Source organism: Berghia stephanieae, chromosome 9 (assembly GCF_034508935.2).
Source record: "Berghia stephanieae isolate SIO BIC M18660-M18661 chromosome 9, UCSD_Bste_1.3, whole genome shotgun sequence".
Classification (NCBI taxonomy): Eukaryota; Metazoa; Mollusca; class Gastropoda; order Nudibranchia; family Aeolidiidae; genus Berghia; species Berghia stephanieae.
Window position 1 is genome coordinate 17699640 of NC_088368.1, and position 20000 is coordinate 17719639.

The 20000-nt window shown below is 38.7% G+C and overlaps 1 protein-coding gene across 4 annotated transcripts in view; it reads right to left on the bottom strand.

Annotated features, from left to right (window-relative positions):
- Positions 1-20000, bottom strand: part of LOC144979807 (voltage-dependent calcium channel type A subunit alpha-1-like) — a 591855-nt gene that overhangs the window by 456743 nt on the left and 115112 nt on the right. For all 4 annotated transcript variants that reach the window (XM_078926927.1, XM_078926926.1, XM_078926934.1 and 1 more), the window contains exon 3: positions 9011-9613. In XM_078926927.1, coding sequence (XP_078783053.1) covers positions 9011-9071 — 61 coding nt within the window. In that variant the 5' untranslated portion in view covers positions 9072-9613. The remainder of the gene's footprint in view (positions 1-9010; positions 9614-20000) is intronic.

Sequence of the window (20000 nt, forward strand, 5' to 3'; positions counted from 1 at the left end):
AATATATATTATATATATATATATATTATATATATATATATATATATATATATAAACAAATAAATGAATTTAAAAAAAAAGAATAAATAGATAAATAAGTAAATGATAAATAGGTAAGATTAATAAATAAATATATAAAAATACACATTAATGAATAAATAAACAAACAAACAAACAAATAAATATGTAAATAATTAAATACAAACATTAGTTATAGCGCATCTCCAGACATATTTCATGGCAAATGCGCTTCACAATATTATTTCATTTATTCCCCCAGCAGGCCATATTAACCCATATTTCCATTTCATACAACACAAGGCGCCTGTTAGGTATCCTTTTTTTTGTACTATCACTCTTACAATACCCGTATCACTCGTATAGCCTGGGTACTCATTCACACGCGAGTCGTGTGGGGGGTAACATAATGTGTGTATTTAAGTGCTTTACCCAATAACGCCAGAATCACACCAGAATTAATTTTCCACGATCACTTATTACCTATCCGGCCACAGACCACGCTTAACATCGCTTGATTTTTGTGACAAGACAAGATATACCACCCAGGCGCTGAGCGAGGCATCGCTCCCACCGATGGCTAATGGAGTAGGCGTCCGCAATCCTTATAATTAGATAATGGTAAATATACGGGGCCAATCTCGCGCTGCTCCCACCCCCCTTTACCCTTTCCCCCCAAAACACACACTTAATCAAACTTGCGCGCGCAGCACCCACTAGCGTTGTTGACACGGAATGTAGATCTTACGAAATCTCTCGTCTCCTAGGGGAATTGGGAGGGGATTTTTATTGGAAGGATTAGCTCTCCAGGGTGTGGAGTTCCCTTTTTAAAGAGTTGATATAATATATTATATATATTATGTTATAACATTGATCCATCCCAAGAAGAAAAAAAAAAAAGGGGGGGGGGGGGGGGGGGGGGAAAGACAATTGAAAGATAATTATTTCCACGGAGTCTTTTTATTACTCCAAAAATTGTTCGTGCTTTGATTATAAGTTGTAGTTATAGATTAATTGATATATCTTCTTCTTCTTCTTCTTCTTCTTCTTCTTCTTCTTCTTCTTCTTCTTCTTCTTCTTCTTCTTCTTCTTCTTCTTCTTCTTCTTCTCCCCTCCTCCTCCTCCTCTCCTCCTCCTCCTCCTTCTCCTCCTCCTCCTCCTCCTTCTTCTTCTTCTTCTTCTTCTTCTTCTTCTTCTTCTTCTTCTTCTTCTTCTTCTTCTTCTTCTTCTTCGTTTTGTCGAAACATCCAACTTTGAGAGTCGAACTACATTTGAATTAAAAAATAAATTAGAGGAAGAAGAATTAGAAATTGTCGAAGTGTTGTTAAACGTGCCATAATAGTATAGTCCACTTTGGTGCTTGAGGGTCTAACTGACACCATAGTGATACCCAACTATTAAAACGATCAGGATTGATGGAATGGGGAAAGGGAAGGCGACCGTGTGGGTGATGGCGGCACTGTATTGTGAAACTGGGGATCCCGAGACAAAAAAAAAAAAAAAGGGAAGAAAGCCACTTCAGACACCTTCGTTATCTTGGTTTTCCGAGAGTATCAACCTTCAAATCGCTCACTTGGACAACATGGGTGGTTCCTTTCAAGTTGTTGGTAGGTTATGATTACCCAGACTAGTTGAAAAGGCTCAAAATGTAGAGGTTTTTAATTTCCTAAGGCATCAAGTATGATAATTACTTGTTGTTGTTGTTGTTGTTGTTGTTGTTGTTGTTGTCTTTACTGTATCTGATACGATTGTTGTTTTTACTGCTGCTGCTTTTATTGTAGTACTGTTGGTGTTGTCATTGTTGTTGTTGTTGTTGTCATTGTTGTTGTTGTTGTCGATGTTACTATAATAATTATTGATATTGCTGTAATTGTTATTCTTGAGAATGCTGCTGAACTGTTGCTGCTATTCTACTTGGTGGTTCCTGCTATTGTTTTTAGTCCTTGCCGCTGTTTTTAGTTCGTTCTAATTTGCCTTCGAGTTTTGTTTGGTTGTTTGGTGTTGTTGTTGTTATTGTTGTTGATATTAACGTTGTCCCCCCCCCCCCCTTCTTCTTCTTCTTCCTGCCGCTATTTAATATTGAGGCTGGGATGTCATGGCTGTCAGAACCATTTTGACGGAATCCCCAAGACGGAATCACCCTCGTCTTTCCCATCTTTCCCTGTCTTCGTGTTTTTTTTTTTAAACCCGCCCGGTGTCAATATTACATATCTTATTATAAATTCGCTGGGATCTCTCCGGGGACGGAACTAACGACGTACGGAAGGCTGGGACTGACCAGATAATATTTGTGTTCCGTCGCGTCCCGCCTTTGACTAAAATAATATAAATAGTTCGAAGATGACGCCACTCATGTCTTTGTTAATTTTTTTTGCCATCCGAGTTTATGAGTACTTCTCACTAAACTGTATGAACCAGACTATAAACCTTCAAGGTTCCACACAATTTTGTGTGTTGGCCAGTTTTACTTCCGGATGGCAATGTTGTGAACTTCTTAGCCAAGTGCATACTATCGATACTGGAGTGGGTTTGGCCGTAGCCATCGTTAAGTTATAGCCTGACCCTGAAACCCAAAAAGACTGGCATTTTGACGTCATTATTTGTTTTTTGCACCGCCTAGTGAGTTGTCGTTAGTAGTGCTCATGGAAACAAGTGGTCCCATTGGTTGAACTATTGAATACAACTCACGATTTGTTTTCTTTTGTGGGCAAAGACTGGCATTTTGACGTCATTTTTTGGTCAGTATCAGGCAAAAGATAGTATGCACTTGGCCAAGAAGCTCACAACATTGCCATCCGGAAGTATAACTGACCAACACACTAAACTATGTGTAGCCTTGAACGATTATAGTCTGGTTAATACAGTTTAATGAGAATTACTCATATACGCAGATGGCAAAAAAGCAATAACAAAGACCTGAGTGACGTCAATTTCATACTATCTATAAATTACCAATGGCTTCGGTTTGGCCCGGGTTAGTCCGTAGCCATCGTTAAGTTATCGCCTGACACTGAAACCCAAAAAAAACTGGCATTTTGACGTCATTATTTGGTTTTTGCACCACCAAGTGAGTTGTCGTTAGTAGAGCTCATGGAAACAAGTGGCCTCATTGGTTGAACTATTGAATACAACTCATGATCTGTTTTCTTTTGTGGGCAAAGACTGGTGAATTTTGACGTCATTTTTTGGTCAGTATCAGGCCATAACTTTACGAAGGCCACGGTTAGTCCAAGGGATTGTCCCGATCTTGTGCTACAGATGTTTCGATCTTCACCTCATCGGGGTGTGTGTGATTGCCGATTAATCACGTGATAAATAAATCCTGGGCTGATGAGTATCTAAATGCTTCTATCTCCCCTTTTTGAAGACCTTTTTTTCAAAAAAAGATTGAGCTTTATATAGCGCAATATCCACTAAATTATGTAATGAAAGCGCTTTACAGGGGGTCCCTGGTCAACAGCAACATTTAACATGTAGGATGGGACATGACGCCTGTTAGGCGATATTACAATTTTCCGGACAAAGACAACGCTGTTAACGGCCAGGTACTCATTTTATACCCGAGTACGGTGAGAGAATGTGAGTGAAGAGCCTTTTCCAAGGACTCAACTATGCGCCGAGCGCGAGGCTCGAACCTAGGACCTTCCGATCCGAAAGCGAGTGTCATACCACTAGACCACATAGCAGCATCTTGAGATATGTCAAAGAATTACAATCAGATTTTAAATGCCTGCATCCCACTACTAAAATTTTGTTCAAATCGGGATTTTAGCTGAGCTCAGAAGTTAGGTTTCAAAAACAGTGGCTGAATGAAGTTTTTAGCTTGTGTGCGCTTGGCTAAGAAACTCACAACATTGCCATCCGGAAATATAACTGACCAACAAACAAAACTATGTGTTATCGTGAACGTTTACAGTCGTGATATCTGGTTAGAAGATTAGAATGTATAGCGAGTATTATTCAGAGATAAGTAATTGTCATCGTCTTGATATTTTGATATGTCTTTTTCTATTTACAGGTCATGGGTCATTTTTCCAACTATGACGTCACTCGACACGTCATCAAGGACATTATACGTAGTAGACGGAAGAAAGTGTTGGAAACCGGGGAAAGGGCGCAAATCATGAGAATACCAACGAGTGTATTATCTGGTGACGATGAAAACACTGATGGTAGTAGTGGTAGTGGTGGTGGTGGTAATGATGGTGATTTTGATGGTGGTGGTGGTGGTGGTGGCGGTGGGGGCGAGGTTGGTAATGGTGGTAGTTTAACTGATGGTGGTGGTAGTGGTAGTGGTGGTAGTGATGGTGGTAGTGGTGGTGGTAGTGGTGGTGGTAGTGTTGGTTGTAGTGGTGGTGGCGGCGGTCGTAGTGGTTTTGGTGGTGGTACCATCTGTAGCGGTAGCAATAGTGATGGTAATAGTGCTCTTGGTTTTAATAGTTGTACTGCTAGCAGTGCTGGCAGTGGACGTGGTAGTAGTAATGGTAGTAGTAATATTAGAGGTACTGTTAGTAGTGGTAGTAGTAGTGGTAGCAGTGGAAGTGATGATGTAAGTAGTGGTCATAGGTGTGTAGGTGGTGGTGGCGCTAGTAGTCACTACAGTGGCTTAAATAGCGATCGTGTTTCTGGTGGTGTTAGTTTTGATGGTGGTGGAGGTTATAGTTGTGGTGTCGAGTTCAGTGGTATTGGGGCTTTCGCGAACAGCGGTTGTAACGAGAGTGGCGGAAGTGGTGGTGGCGGTGGTTGTAGAGGTAGTTCTAGTGGTAGTGGTTGTAGTTGCAGTGATTATGGAGGCAACAGTAATTGCGCTGGTTGTAGTGGTGGTGGTGGTGGTGGTGGTGGTTGCAGAGGTAGTTCTGATGTTAGTGGTTGTAGTAGCAGTGATGATGGAGGCAATAGTAATGGTTATGGTGCTTGTTGTAGTGGTGGTGGTGTTGGTGGTAGTGCTGGTGGTGGTGGTAGTGGTAGTGGTGGTTGTGGTGGTAGTGGTGGTGGTAGTTGCATTGGTATTAATGGTTGCGATAGAGGATATTATAGTTGTGATACAGGTGTCACTGGCGGTTGTGGTGTTGGCGGAAGATGTAGTCACTGTGCTGTTGGAAATGAAGAGCATAGGAATGGCGGGTGTCTGCGTGGCGCTGGTGGTTGCTCTAGTGATAATATGAATAACAGTGGCTGTTTTAGTACCAACGCAGTCTGCTGTATACTATGCGGAAATATTACTGAGATGGAAAATGGTGATAGCGACGATAACTATGATGATGCTTATGATGAAGAAAATTCTGTAATTATTGAGAAAAATAGAGATCCTAATAATGTTGTTGGTGAGGGTAGTATCGATGGACGTGTTGGTCAAAATGGTTGTTTAAATTATGGTAATGATGGTAATAGTAATATCAATAACAGCGGGTCTTCTGAATGTTACTGTGATAGAGGATTTGCATGTTTTAAAGATCGTGAAAACAACAAATGATAGTGACAGTAGTGCAGTTAAATGTGTTGTTGCAGCAAAGGCTGGTGAAGTCAATAGTTATTTTCATGCGGGCAGTGGGAGCGCTTTTACGATTTTGTCTAGAGCGTTCGATGGTGGTCTTTTTTATGAGGATATCGACGACGACGACGATGACGAGGTTGACGGTGGTAGTGTTGGTTGTAGTGCTGGTGGCGGCGGTGGTAGTGGTGGTGGTAGTGGTGGTGGTAGTGTTGGTTGTAGTGCTGGTGGCGGCGGTGGTAGTGGTGGTGGTAGTGGTGGTGGTAGTGTTGGTTGTAGTGCTGGTGGCGGCGGTGGTAGTGGTGGTGGTAGTGGTGGTGGTAGTGTTGGTTGTAGTGCTGGTGGCGGCGGTGGTAGTGGTGGTGGTAGTGGTGGTGGTAGTGTTGGTTGTAGTGCTGGTGGCGGCGGTGGTAGTGGTGGTGGTAGTGGTGGTGGTAGTGTTGGTTGTAGTGCTGGTGGCGGCGGTGGTAGTGGTGGTGGTAGTGGTGGTGGTAGTGTTGGTTGTAGTGCTGGTGGCGGCGGTGGTAGTGGTGGTGGTAGTGGTGGTGGTAGTGTTGGTTGTAGTGCTGGTGGCGGCGGTGGTAGTGGTGGTGGTAGTGGTGGTGGTAGTGTTGGTTGTAGTGCTGGTGGCGGCGGTGGTAGTGGGGGTGGTGGTAGTGGTGGTGGTAGTGTTGGTTGTAGTGCTGGTGGCGGCGGTGGTAGTGGTGGTGGTAGTGGTGGTGGTAGTGTTGGTTGTAGTGCTGGTGGCGGCGGTGGTAGTGGTGGTGGTAGTGGTGGTGGTAGTGTTGGTTGTAGTGCTGGTGGCGGCGGTGGTAGTGGTGGTGGTAGTGGTGGTGGTAGTGTTGGTTGTAGTGCTGGTGGCGGCGGTGGTAGTGGTGGTGGTAGTGGTGGTGGTAGTGTTGGTTGTAGTGCTGGTGGCGGCGGTGGTAGTGGTGGTGGTAGTGGTGGTGGTAGTGTTGGTTGTAGTGCTGGTGGCGGCGGTGGTAGTGGTGGTGGTAGTGGTGGTGGTAGTGTTGGATGTAGTGCTGGTGGCGGCGGTTGTAGTGCTGGTGGCGGCGGTGGTAGTGGTGGTGGTAGTGGTACCATCTGTAGCGGTAGCAATAGTGATGGTAATAGTGCTCTTGGTTTTAATAGTGGTACTGCTAGCAATGCTGACAGTGTAGGTGGTAGTAGTAGTAGTAATGGTAGTAGTCATATTAGAGCTAAATGATGTAAATGTTAGTTACAAATATTATGGTAGTGATAATGACAATGTTGATGCTGGTAGTGTTGGTGGAGGAGGAGGTGGAGCTAATGGTGGAATGCGTTCATACTTTGGTGATGGCGATTATAATGATATGAATGATATAATCAATGTTAATGCGTATGATGATGAAAATGATAATAATGCTGCTGATAATGATGGTGATAATGATGATGATGATGATGATGATGATGATGATGATGATGATGATAATGAGGATGATGATGATTATGATGATGAGGATGATGATGATAATTAGGAGGAGGAGGACGACGAGGAGAAGGAGCAGGAAGCTAATAGTGAAGATGACACTATTTTGTCTGGTGATACCAATCATGATTAGATTTTAATAGAAGATAAATAAGCTCCAATTTATATGATTGATTATGGAAATGAAGCTAAGATATAAATTTCCAAAATATACTGTCGAGCTCTAAATACTAACTTTTATACAACATTAAGTATTCTATATGTTTTACAATAATTACACATTGAATCTACTCATGCATAGGTAAAACAAACCCAACTTTACTCTAAAATTCTGGCATGAATTCAATTTTGTTTACCGCTTTGCATATACTATTGTTACAATCGCCAGTTAATTCACAATGCAATTCAATGGGAGCGTTCTCTTGTACCTTTCCATGTGCTCGAGGTCATTGGTCACATTGGAATATGTGCTGAAAATGACCCACATCGTGAAAAGTGTTCACAGTTTGTAGAAATATCCAATATCACAATTGGTCATTTCGCTCAGCGTGACTCATGGGTATGTTTTAACTTTCATAAACACATCAGCGTGTTTAGATACATTGAGAAATGTCCAATCGTTGTACAGCAAAAAATAATGTGATCGATGACGAGGTTGGACGAAAACATGAATATAGATCACTCCCATTGACAAAAAAAAAAAAAAAAAAACAACTCAGCTATCCTCTTTACAATAAAATCATTTAGGTTACTTATATCATTATAGAGAACATTGTATGCCAGTCGTTTGTGTGGTTCAAAGCTATCTGTTCGATCGTCTTATAAAGTATTATATTAAAAAGTTTAAGCGTCTTTTAAAGTAAAGAGACATGACTATTTTAAAGACATCGACATAGTTTGTCGCAAATATGAGAAATTTAGCTATCAGCATGCCATAATATGCTTGAAAACTAAATTGTCTTCTTAATCCAGAAATCGATAAATATTGTTAAAGAAACCCCATATATATATTAATGTTTATGATTTATTCATTTTCTAAATCATAGATTATACACATATAGTTTAGATATACCAGTGAATTATATATTTATACTGATACACATAAAGCAACGCACTATACTGAAATTATTTATATATAAAGAGGAATAAAAGGTGTTTTCAAATAATGAAAATCTCAAGAGTCCGTTATTTTAAAATTTTATTTCGAAGTTCCATTGCTCCGCGGAGCATCAAACTATGCTTCGCGGATCACTCACTTAATGGCCAATAAGGTATTGCTTTGGATATTAGGAATACAGTAATTTCAATGTAGCCGAGGTAAAAGGAATCAACTAAAATGAATAGAATAGTGAATGAAACGTTAAGGACACTTGGAGTTCATATGGAAGAAGATATTGTGTAAGTTATCAAATTGGAGCCATTAAAAAATAAATCAAAATTTGTAAAGAGTACCTGCATTTTAATTTATGATTAAATGCAACATTGGGACAAAGATACATTGTGAAATATTCAATATCACTCTTCTTGCGTTGGTGTTAAGAATCAAAGAAGAAATAACCAAGAAGAGAGAGAGAGAGAGAGAGAGAGAGAGAGAGAGAGAGAGAGAGAGAGAGAGTTGGATACAGATGGAAAGTCTTATCATCAATAAGTAAGCAAGACATGAAAAATACCAGCGACTTGGATCAGAATAATTCACTATGAATAGAATTTACAAGAGAACTAATCAAAGGAGCCGAGGCATTGCAGTCGGTCTATTTTTGGATGTGAATGGCATATATAATGTACAAGACGGACAAGATCAGTCTTATCAAGTCTTATCAAGATTATGACTTTAATAAAACTCGTACATCATAGAAATGGAAGTGTGTGAATCACCCATTATTCTGATTTTTTTTTCTTTTTCCGTTTTCCTGCCCTCAGCATTTTTGCTGGGTTTTTTTTTTCAAATTTTGCACTGCTAAAAATAGCACAACAGACATTCCGACATGCCGACATATAAAGCGATTTAAAATCTAACTTTGATAACTAATTATACGTTTAAATCTTACCGTCATCCCCCGCCATTCCGTCCTCCTCCCCCTCGTCCGAGGCGTCGTACACGATATTCATGACGTTATACTCCAATTAATGGGAAATCCCCTGTGACGTCACGAAAATGATTGACAAGCTATTCATAGAAATAAAAGGGGGCGGGGCTGCGCTTGTGAAAGAGAGCGCCACTCAATTTCAGCTCCACTGCTGATATCAATGACGAAGCTTTTGGTGATGATAATGATTTAGAAGATGACGGAGATGACGAGTCTTGTCAAGGTTGAAGCTTTTCGAACTTCCTGTACTTCTCCAAACACTGAAGAGCTCTTCGCCGACGACTCTCCTACTTTTACTTTCGCTTTCAGGTTCAAAAGATTTATTTACTCCACAATGGAATACTGTCTCTTTAGTTACTGTTGATGTTGTTGTTGATGTTGATGTTGATGGTAAAGCAGAATTCAATATAATCCAGTCACACTTGATCAATGAGGTTTGAAGACTATTACAAATTGATGTAGGGATTATAGTAAAACTATTTATCCTAGTCACGTTAATGAAGGAATTGAGGCAGCAATTCTCGAGCAGTCTTATAAACATGGTTAATCTTCCTGTGAGATATTCTGAAGAGGATAACAGTAAAATGGACGAGGCGATTTAATAATACTATATACAAATTGTCACATATTTGATTACAAATCATAAACCTTTCCATAGAAATTTGACCATTTTCAACTTTTCTCAGCTGGGAATTTTGATCTAATTACTTTATTGCTTTATTTTTTGTGATTTTCTGTCACCTACCCCTTATTTTCAGGGTTTTTAAAAAAGAAATCTTTTTTCTTAATTGACACCAATATTTGTCATGAAACTTTCCCAAAATGGTATTTTGTCGAAATTTATAAACGTTGCCTAATTTGAATCTTTGGGTCAACTGATAAAGCTTGAGTTGAAATTAAAGTCTTTATTGAACAAAAAGTGCGGGAATTTTTATTTCTTAAGCTTCAAATTGATTCGATTAAAAAAAACATTTATTCAGATTCTACGACATAATACCAGAATGACGAAGTGGGTCACATAAGTTTGTTTTTCTTTGTGTTTTTTTTTTGGGGGGGGGGGGGGGGGGGGGTTTGGGGGTGAGTGGTTTTTGTATAAAGGGAAAAAAACCCTTTAAAAAAAGATACATCATAAAACCGACCCTTTACACGATCGTAAAGTTGAAAGGTCATATCCGGATGGAAAGGTTTATTGATTCTATTAGAATTGCCAGGGAGAGCCTTTCAATGATAATCTGTGGAGATATCCACAACTGGGATGTTGAAACGAACTTAAAAAAAAAAAAGAATATGAGACTACCAATTTCCTGGAGAAAAAAGAAGAGATAATCTTGATGACAAAAAAAAAAAAATCCCCCTTATAAAAACGGTCTTGCGGAAATTCTTTTTCAGTCAAGTAGCGATAAAAATAATTATAAAAACGTCTAAATTTCATCAAAGAAATTCAACACATGCGCACACTCACTCGGTATCTTTTGGATGAGTTCACATCTTTGATATTTTCTGTTTGGAAAAGGTGTCTCAAGGTCATTTTTTATAATGAAAAAAAAAAAAAGTTATTTTCTTTTAATTATTTGTTTTTTGTTGCTTTTGTTTTTAATCCGGCTTATTTCTTGTTTTCTATTAGCTCGTCAATCGAGGTATATAAATTGCCAATTTAGAATTTGCTAAAAGAACGAGTCATCACACTGCACTACTCTAACAAATAAAAATTTAAAAAACAGACGTTTTTCAAAAAATTGGCCAGAAAACTTGTACTTTAAAATATCGATAATTAAAATATCCCATATTTTGGCAAAAACTCTCCAAATTGGGATTTGAATGGAAATCTTCGAGGAGGCCTGGATTTGAGAGTTTTGATATGATAATCATTTTAATTTTTATCGATTTTAATGTATCGATATTTGATCGATATATCTGGCCAAAATATTTCAAAACGTTTTTAAAACATTTTTTATTCAAAATACTGCAGGAAATTAAGTTGTAAATTTAGCTTTAAATTGGGCTTTATATGCAATATCCACTAAATGTGCTCAAAGCGCTTTACAAGGGGTCCCTGGTCAACAGCAACATTTAACATGTAGGACGGGACATGCTGCCTGTTACGCGATATTACATTTTTTCGGACAAAGACAACGCTTTTAACGGCCAGGTACTTATTTTACATCTGAGTAAGGTGAGAGAATGTGAGTGAAGAGCCTTTTCCAAGGACTCAACTATGCGCCGAGCGCGAGGCTCGAACCCGGGACTTTCCGATCCGAAAGCGAGTGTCATACCACTAGACCACATAGCCGCAAGTTGTAAGGGCAACTCCAATACAGTTCATTGACTAGTCACATATTTGCCGATTCAATTTTAGCCAGGACCGTTTGAGCTCATCAATGAATTATTTAAGACGAGCCCCAAAATATCCCAAACGTTTTATTTGAAGTCTTGGTTTAAAGACGTTTGTCAGGCTATAGATGGTATGCGCTTAGCCAAGAAGCTCATAACAATGCCATCCGGAAGTATAACGGACCAACACACAAAACTGCGTGTATCCATGGACGTTTATAGTCTGGTTCTTACAGTTTAGTGAGCATTACTCATAAACGCGGATGGCAAAAATATAAGAACAAAGACATGAGTGACGTCATCTTCGAACTATCTATAGACCATATTAACCAAATAACTTCTGTATTCTGGAAAGAAACGTATTTAAAAATTTGGCCAGAAAACTCGTTCTTCAAATATCGATCGATTTAAATGACTCTGGAGAAAAAAAAAACAAAAAAAACAAACAAACCGCGCTCCAACCTGGGAATAATCGTTGTAAGTAAGACCTCGCAAAGTCCCAGGTTTGAGAGATTTTGCCAAGATGAGAGTCGTTTAAATCGATCGGTAATTGAAGGACACGTCGTTTTCTGGCCAAATTTTTAAATATGAGTTTTTCCAGAGTACGGCAGAATACAGGGGTGACTTTTTGCCGCCACCGATTTTGGTGTTTGGAGCATTTTGCGTATAGATAGAACGAAGATGACGTCACTCAAGCATTTGTTATTGCATTTTGCCATCCGCGTTTGTGAGTGATTTTCACTAAACTGTATCAATTAGACTATAAACGTTCATGGATACACACAGTTTCGTGTGTTGGTCCGTTAGACTTCCGGATGGCAATGTTATGAGCTTCTTAGCCAAGCGCATACTATCTATAATATCCTCAGGCCTGTCGCAGTTATTTCCCTTGGTAGAAAACGATTTCTTTTTCATCTTTTTTTGCTAACAAAAGAAATAACTGTGACTAAAATTAAATATAATCGAAAGCGTCCAAGTCTATTTATAGAAGCAAAGTCTCACCCCCTCCCCCCCCCCCCCCCCCCCCCCCCCCCCCCCGCCCTTGAGGCAAAATTCATCCCCGTTGACTGTATTGGAAGAAAGCTTCACATGGCTAATTAGTCTTGCTGCTCGAAGCTCGAAGAAATAAGTCATATGAAATTGAATGCAAGCTTCAATTTTATTACAAGAACAGATCAAATAAACGTTTCGGGTTTCCCATTTATCAAATTACTTACTTATCCGAATCAGCGACCACCTGAGCTCTAGCCCTTCGGTCTTGTGCCATGACGGAGAAGTTAGACGTCTTTTATAGTTGTTCCAGGTGACTATAACATGTGTTACTGATGCTTGGATTTGGTGGGATCAATGTACATCTCAGGTCTTCAAGAGGTTGAAATTCAAGCAAGTTGTGTCCCCTTTATCAACAAAACAGGATGAATGAAACACCACAGATGAATGAGATAAGATCGTAACAACGCCACTACCACATTATCTCATGCATCTGTAGTGTTTCATTCATCCTGTTTTGTTGTTAAAGGGGAAACCCGAAACGTTCATTTGATCTGTTTTTGTAATAAAATTGAAGCTTACATTCAATTTCATATGATTTATTTCTGGCTAATTAATAAAAAATAAAACCCAAGGTTTTCTCAGGGAGGGGCTGGACTGTTATTGTTAGATTTGTATTGTTGGTTTATGGTGTGTTATGTCGTGATGCGTAAAATACAATTATACACACACTCTCTCTCTCTCTCTCTCTCTCTCTCTCTCTCTCTATCTATCTATCTATCTATCTATCTCTCTCTCTATCTCTCTCTCTCTCTTTCTCTCTCTCTCTCTCCCTCTCTATCTATCTATCTATCTATCTCTCTATCTCTCTCTCTCTCTCTATCTCTCTCAATATATAAATATATATATAATATATATATATATATATATATATATATATATATATATATATATATTTTTTAAATATTTACCACAATGTTTGAGACAGTCTACATTAATGTTTCAGGCTTAATTCGCCATCGGCAGGACTGAGTTGTTTTGTTGACTGTTGTTGTTTGTTGAAGTGGTTCCGGTTTGTAGTTAATTAACTTTAAACCGGAACCACTTCAACAAACAACAACAGTCAACAAAACAACTCAGTCCTGACGATGGCGAATTAAGCCTGAAACATTAATGTAGACTGTCTCAAACATTGTGGTAAATATTTTTTTAAATGATTAACTCGCTCCATTACTACATGTCGAGCACATTTTCGTACCATATTTGTATCAAACACGATTCAATATATATATATATAATATATATATATATATATATATATATATATATATATATATATATATATATATATATATACATCTTTCTTTCTCTCTTTGAAAAAATTATCGTCACTCAACTCTATCTAGCAGACGCAGCTCGAATTACATCAGCCAGACTACAAACGTTCATTGATGTGTTGGTACGTGAGTACTTTACCTAAATGCATAGCATCAATACACTAATACCAACCCACCTACGTAGACCCCAGAGAGACGACTGACTCACTTCCCAGATTCACTCGAATGCATACACAAGTTCGTACGGAATTTATATCATATTATTTGATAAAGCCATTTTTAGCAGACTCGGTTAATCGAATTCGGGGGCATCTAAGCTCCATTACGTAAATTGACTTTTGGTGTTATGCGTTTAGGTGAATTACTCACAACATACCGCCAACCAAAATTAAACATACCAACACACAAAACTGTGTAATACTCTTCAATAGTCGTAACGTCACTTCCTTCCTAATGACGCATTGTAACTTAGTAACACTGGCTCTAAACTATCGGAACAATGGCGGACGCCCGTATTAAATATTTCTCCGGCGAGCATAAAAGCGTTTCCAGAGAGGAAAAAACCCCATCAATTTGATCATGTTTTGACTTTTACACATTCTGATCACAAGACATATGAAAAGGGAATGATAAGTTCTGGCCAGCATGAAGAATAAAAAGTAATGATTTTCTTTGTTTAGAACCAAGATGGCCGCCGTTGCCGGGTGGTGTGACAGCAGACTACTGAATCCTATTGTTAACGGGTTTTAGTCTGATTGCTATAGATAGTTCGAAGTTGACGTTACTCAGGCCTTTCTTATTGTTTTTTTTTTGCCATCCGCGTTTATGAGTAATTCTCACTAAACTGTATCAACCAGACTATAACCGATCATGGTTACATCACAGTTTTGTGTGTTGGTCCGTTATACTTCCGGATGGCAATGTTGTGAATTTCTTATCCAAGTGCATACTATCTATAACTTTGTGAAAACTAATCACTAAACAGGCTGTCGAAAAATAATGACAAGAGAGCTGTGTGACGTCAGTTTCGTTACTTCTATAGAATGAATGAAGCTGATTAAGCTTTGAACTTTTATATAGCGCACTATCCACTAAACGTGCTCAAAGCGCTTTACAATGATATTGCTTTTTTACCGCCAGAGTCGCATTTTTTTTTTTGGTTTCAAATTAGAATTTTCTGAAGACAATGAAAATTTTTTTATTTTGTTACTATTTTTTTATTCCAATTATGATTTTTTTCTCACTTTTAAAAAAGGCAGAACAGCCTGTTTTCAATGAGTCATAAGGGAGATCTGGTCATTAAACCGATAGATTTTATCGATTGGAGAAACTTAAATTTGTTTAAGAAATATCGATTTCTCTTACAGTCGGTATATCGATTTGAATGATCGATTTGTTTTGTTTGAAATATGCGGGTGTTTGGACAAAGGTAAAGGAAAGGCGTCGAAGCAACGAAGAATTAGATAAATAGAGTTTTTTAAAATCGTTCTAAGAGATAAATAGGAATAAATACGAAGCGCCTTGCACATGGCTCAACATGATCAGTTTGCAAGATGAACCTTAAAACAGGAACTCCAAAAAAGGGCCAGGACAAAAACAAGCAATTGGATTCAATAGTCTGATGGTCACGTAGCCCAGCAATGGCGAGCAGCTTGGTTCTAAACAAAGAAAATTGGGACTTTTTATTCTTCATGCTGGCTAGAACTGTTCATATGTCATATGATCAGAATGTAAAAAAGTCAAAACATGATCAGATTTATCATGTTTTTTCTCATCTGGATACGCTTTTATGCTCGTCGGAGAAATATTTCATAAGGGCGTCCGCCATTGTTCCGAAAGTTTAGAGCCAGTTACTAAGTTACTATGCGTCATTAGGAGGGAAGTGACGTCATGACTGTTGAAACCAATTCCATTTTACGACAAGACAGAAAGCAACTCTGAAAACAAATTATATAGATAGAATGAAGTTGACGTCACTCAGGCCTTTGTTATTGTTTTTGCCATCCGCGTTTGCTGAGTTGTTCTCACTAAACAGTATTAACCTGACTATAAACGTTCATGGTTACACAGAGTTTGTGTGTTGGTCCGTTATACTTCCGGATGGCAATGTTATGAGCTTCTTGGCCAACCGCATACTATCTATAGATAGTAAAGCGGATCAAGACACAAAACTATGTGTAACCTCGAACGTTTATCGTCTGGTTAATACAGTGAGAATTACTCATAAATACAAATGGCAAAAAAAACAAAAAAAACAAGGACCTGAGTGACGTCAACTTCATTCTATCTATAGATAGTTCAAAGTTGACGTTACTCAGGTCTTTGTTATTGTTTTTTGCCATCCGCGTTTATGAGTAATTCTCACTAAACTGTATTAACCAGACTATAATCGTTCATGGATACACACAGTTTTGTGTGTTGGTCCGTTATACTTCCGAATGGTAATGTTGTAAGCTTCTTAGCAAAGCGCATACAATCTATAAACGTTAAAAGTTACACAAAGTTGTGTGTGTTGGTATGTTTTAGTTGGCTTGCGTATGTTGTGAGTATTATACCTAAACACATGACATCAACAGGACCTAACTCGTAACCATTCAACCCAGAGGGTGAAAACATACCTGAACAACTTGGATATTAAATCTAAAAAAAACAAAAACAAAACAAAAAACAAAAAAAAACAAAGGACATCAACACTGCGACAGTAACCACAAACGTAAAAAGAACAAACAAACCGAATCAATCATGAAATATTGAGTTTGGTTAAGGACTGTTCTATCTCTTTGATGACGATATTCTTTCCAGTCGATAAATCGAATGAATAATCGATTAATTTGATTACGTTGAGATGATTGTCCCCCGTAATCGATAAAGTACTTTCAATGATTAGAAATCGATACTGGAGACCAAAGGAAAGAAGGAAGGATGGCATTGTTGTATATAATACTGTTAATCCGGGATTGGAATTAGTATCAATCTGGTATCATGTCGGGACGAAGCAGTTTGAGAATTTGAAGATCTAATTGAAATACCCTCATGAAATATAACCTCCAAGTCAATGCCAATAAAACCGAATTTACAACAATATCGAGGAACAAAGAGGAATGGAAAAGAACAAAGAAAGTCGGCTCACTAATTGGAGACACCGAGGATGTACAAAGAAGAAAACAGCTATCAAACGCCGCACTCAGTAAACTCACCAATGTATGGATTAGAGGTGACAAAATAAAGAGAAAAACCAAACTGAAACTGTACCGTGCTCTTGTAAAACCGGTACTTCTGTATAACTGCGGCACTTGGGCGTTGACAAAATCCGAAGAAGAACATCTGGATGCCTTCCATCGCACACAGCTAAGAAGGGTACTGGACATCAAATACCCAAAAAAGATCTCAAATGAATCACTCTATAAGATCACAAAAGAAAGACCAATCTCCCTTGACATTTTACAACAACGATGGCAACTTTTCGGTCACATACTACGCAGGGACAAAAACATACCAGCTAACCAAGCCATGTCGGGATGCTTCCAAAAACACCGGAACCTTTTCAGAGGAAGACCGATCACAACACTCCCTGTGATCCTAAACAAAAACCTCACAACACTTGGACAAAGCATTAGTCTCATAACGGCAGGGGACCTTGAAAATCTGAGAACCCTAGCAGAGGACCGGCAATATTGGAGACACATCACACAGGAAATACTGGAAACAGCCAAGGCGACCCGATCTCTTGGTCGAGACGCGAAAGGCATCTAAGTCAAGTAAGTCAAGTCATTGAAGTCCGAAAATCAAGTTTATTTTTTTGATTGATCAAGAGACTTTCATTCGTAACATATCTAGACTAGCTACCCCAAACGCTATCTTATGGGACGGGATGCAACGGGTGTGTCTTTTTTATAATAAATAATAATAAATAAAATTGAGTTTTATATAGCGCAATATCCACTAAATGTGCTCAAAGCGCTTTTTTACGAAACAATTTGTGCTTTTTTTAGAAACCAACCGAAACCCAGTCCCAGGTTCACTCCCCAATGGCTTACACTTCCCTGAGTCCCAGGTTAACTCCCCACTGCTACCTACTTTCCATAACTTTGTCGGGTTTCGTCGGGTTTCGGCGGGTTTCTTAACAAAAGACACACCGGGATGCAACAGGTTAAAAAAAAAAAGAAAGCCTAAATTTATAGATAGTATGCAGATGACGTCACTCAGGCATTTGTTATTGTTTTTGCCATCCGCGTTTGTGAGTTGTTCTCACTAAACTGTATTGACCAGACTATAAAAGTTCATGGTTACACAGAGTTTGTGTGTTGGTCCGTTATACTTCCGGATGGCAATGTTGTGAACTCCTTGGCCAAGCGCATTCTATCTATAGAAATGTATATGTATATGTGGTCTTGTGGTATGACACTCGCTTTCGGACCGGAAGATCCTTTGTTCGAGCCTCGCTCGGCGCATAGTTGAATCCTTAAAATGGGCTCTTTACTCACATTTTCTCACCGTACTCTGATGTAAAACGAGTACCTGGCCACTAGCAGTTCCAATGTTGGAAAAATATGTAATATCGCGAAACACGCATCATGTACCGTTCTACATGTTTCGTGTTGCTGTTAGTCAGGGACCCTTTGTAAAGCGCTTTGAACACGTTTAGTTGATTTTTAAAAAAATATACGATGTAACATTTAATTTAAAAAAAAAAAACACACACAAAAAAAAAATAAAATAAAAACAAACAAAAACAATCACTACTACCCCACGCAACCAGTACCACAACCACCACAACCACCACCCATACAAATCGCAACCACCACACAAAAAAAAAACCAAAAAAAAAAACAAAAACAACCACTACAACCTCACCGCACCCATCCACTACACCACAACCACCACAATAATAATAACAATCACTCATCCACTACACCACAACCACCACAATAATAATAACAATCACTCATCCACTACACCACAACCACCACAATAATAATAACAATCACTCATCCACTACACCACAACCACCACAATAATAATAACAATCACTCATCCACTACACCACAACCACCACAATAATAATAGCAATCACTCATCCACTCCCACAACCACCGCCAAAACAATCACCATTTCCCATCACCATCCCATCCTATTTCCAGGGCACACGTTGGTATCGATCCGGCTATAACTTCTTCACGAGAATCGAATTCATCAAGAAGTTTGCCCAGCAAATTGAGTGGAAAGGGAAATTGATTCAAAGGCTATGGCCGGCCGCTGTCACAATCATCCTCAACCACATCGGCTGTCCTTCTCACCTTCTACACATCACTTCAACAGCAACCCAAATGAAAAGAAAGGGAAAATATCCAGCAACGAATGCGATAAGCGAGGTACCAAAGTATCAACAACGGCAAGAGCAACAAATACAACATCTATCAATGTAAAAGAAAAAAAAAAGATTTTAAAATTTGTAATTTAGAGTTATTAGGTCCTTGGAGCCTAAGTTTATAACGATTTCTATGAAGATGACGTCACTCAGGTCTTTGTTATTGTTTTTAGCTATCCGCGTTTATGAGTAATGCTCACTGAACTGTATTAACCCGACTATAAACGTTCATGGATACACACAGTTTTGTGTGTTGGTCCGTTATACTTCCGGATGGCAATGTCATGAGCTTCTTAGCCAAGCGCATACTATCTATAAGAAGATATAGATAGTATGCGCTTGGCTCAGAAACTCACACCATTGCCATCCGGAAGTATAACGCACCAACACACAAAACTATGGGTAACCATGAACTTTTATAGCCTTGTTAATACAGTTTGGTGAGAATTACTCATAATAAACGTGGATGGCAAAAAAAACAATAACAAAGACCTGAGTGACGTCAACTTCATTCTATTCATAGAAGAAACGAAATTGACGTCACTCAGCGTTTTGTTGTTTTTAAGAAAAGATAAGATTAGATAAACTTTATTAATCCAAAAACAAGAAAATACATTGTGTTATATGTGGCTCAAGGTAAAAGATAAGATATTTAGCAGGATAGATGGTTATACAACAAAACAATAACAATGTATCAAAGCGTAGCCATCGTTATGTTATAGCCTGATACTGAAATCCAAAAGGACTGGCAGTTTGACGTCATTATTTGGTTTTTGCACCGCCTAGTGAGTTGTCGTTAGTAGAGCTCATGGAAACAAGTTATTTCATTGGTTGAACTATTGAATACAACTCACGATTTGTTTTCTTTTGTGGCACAAGACTGGCATTTTGACGTCAATTTTTGGTCAGTATCAGGCTATAACTT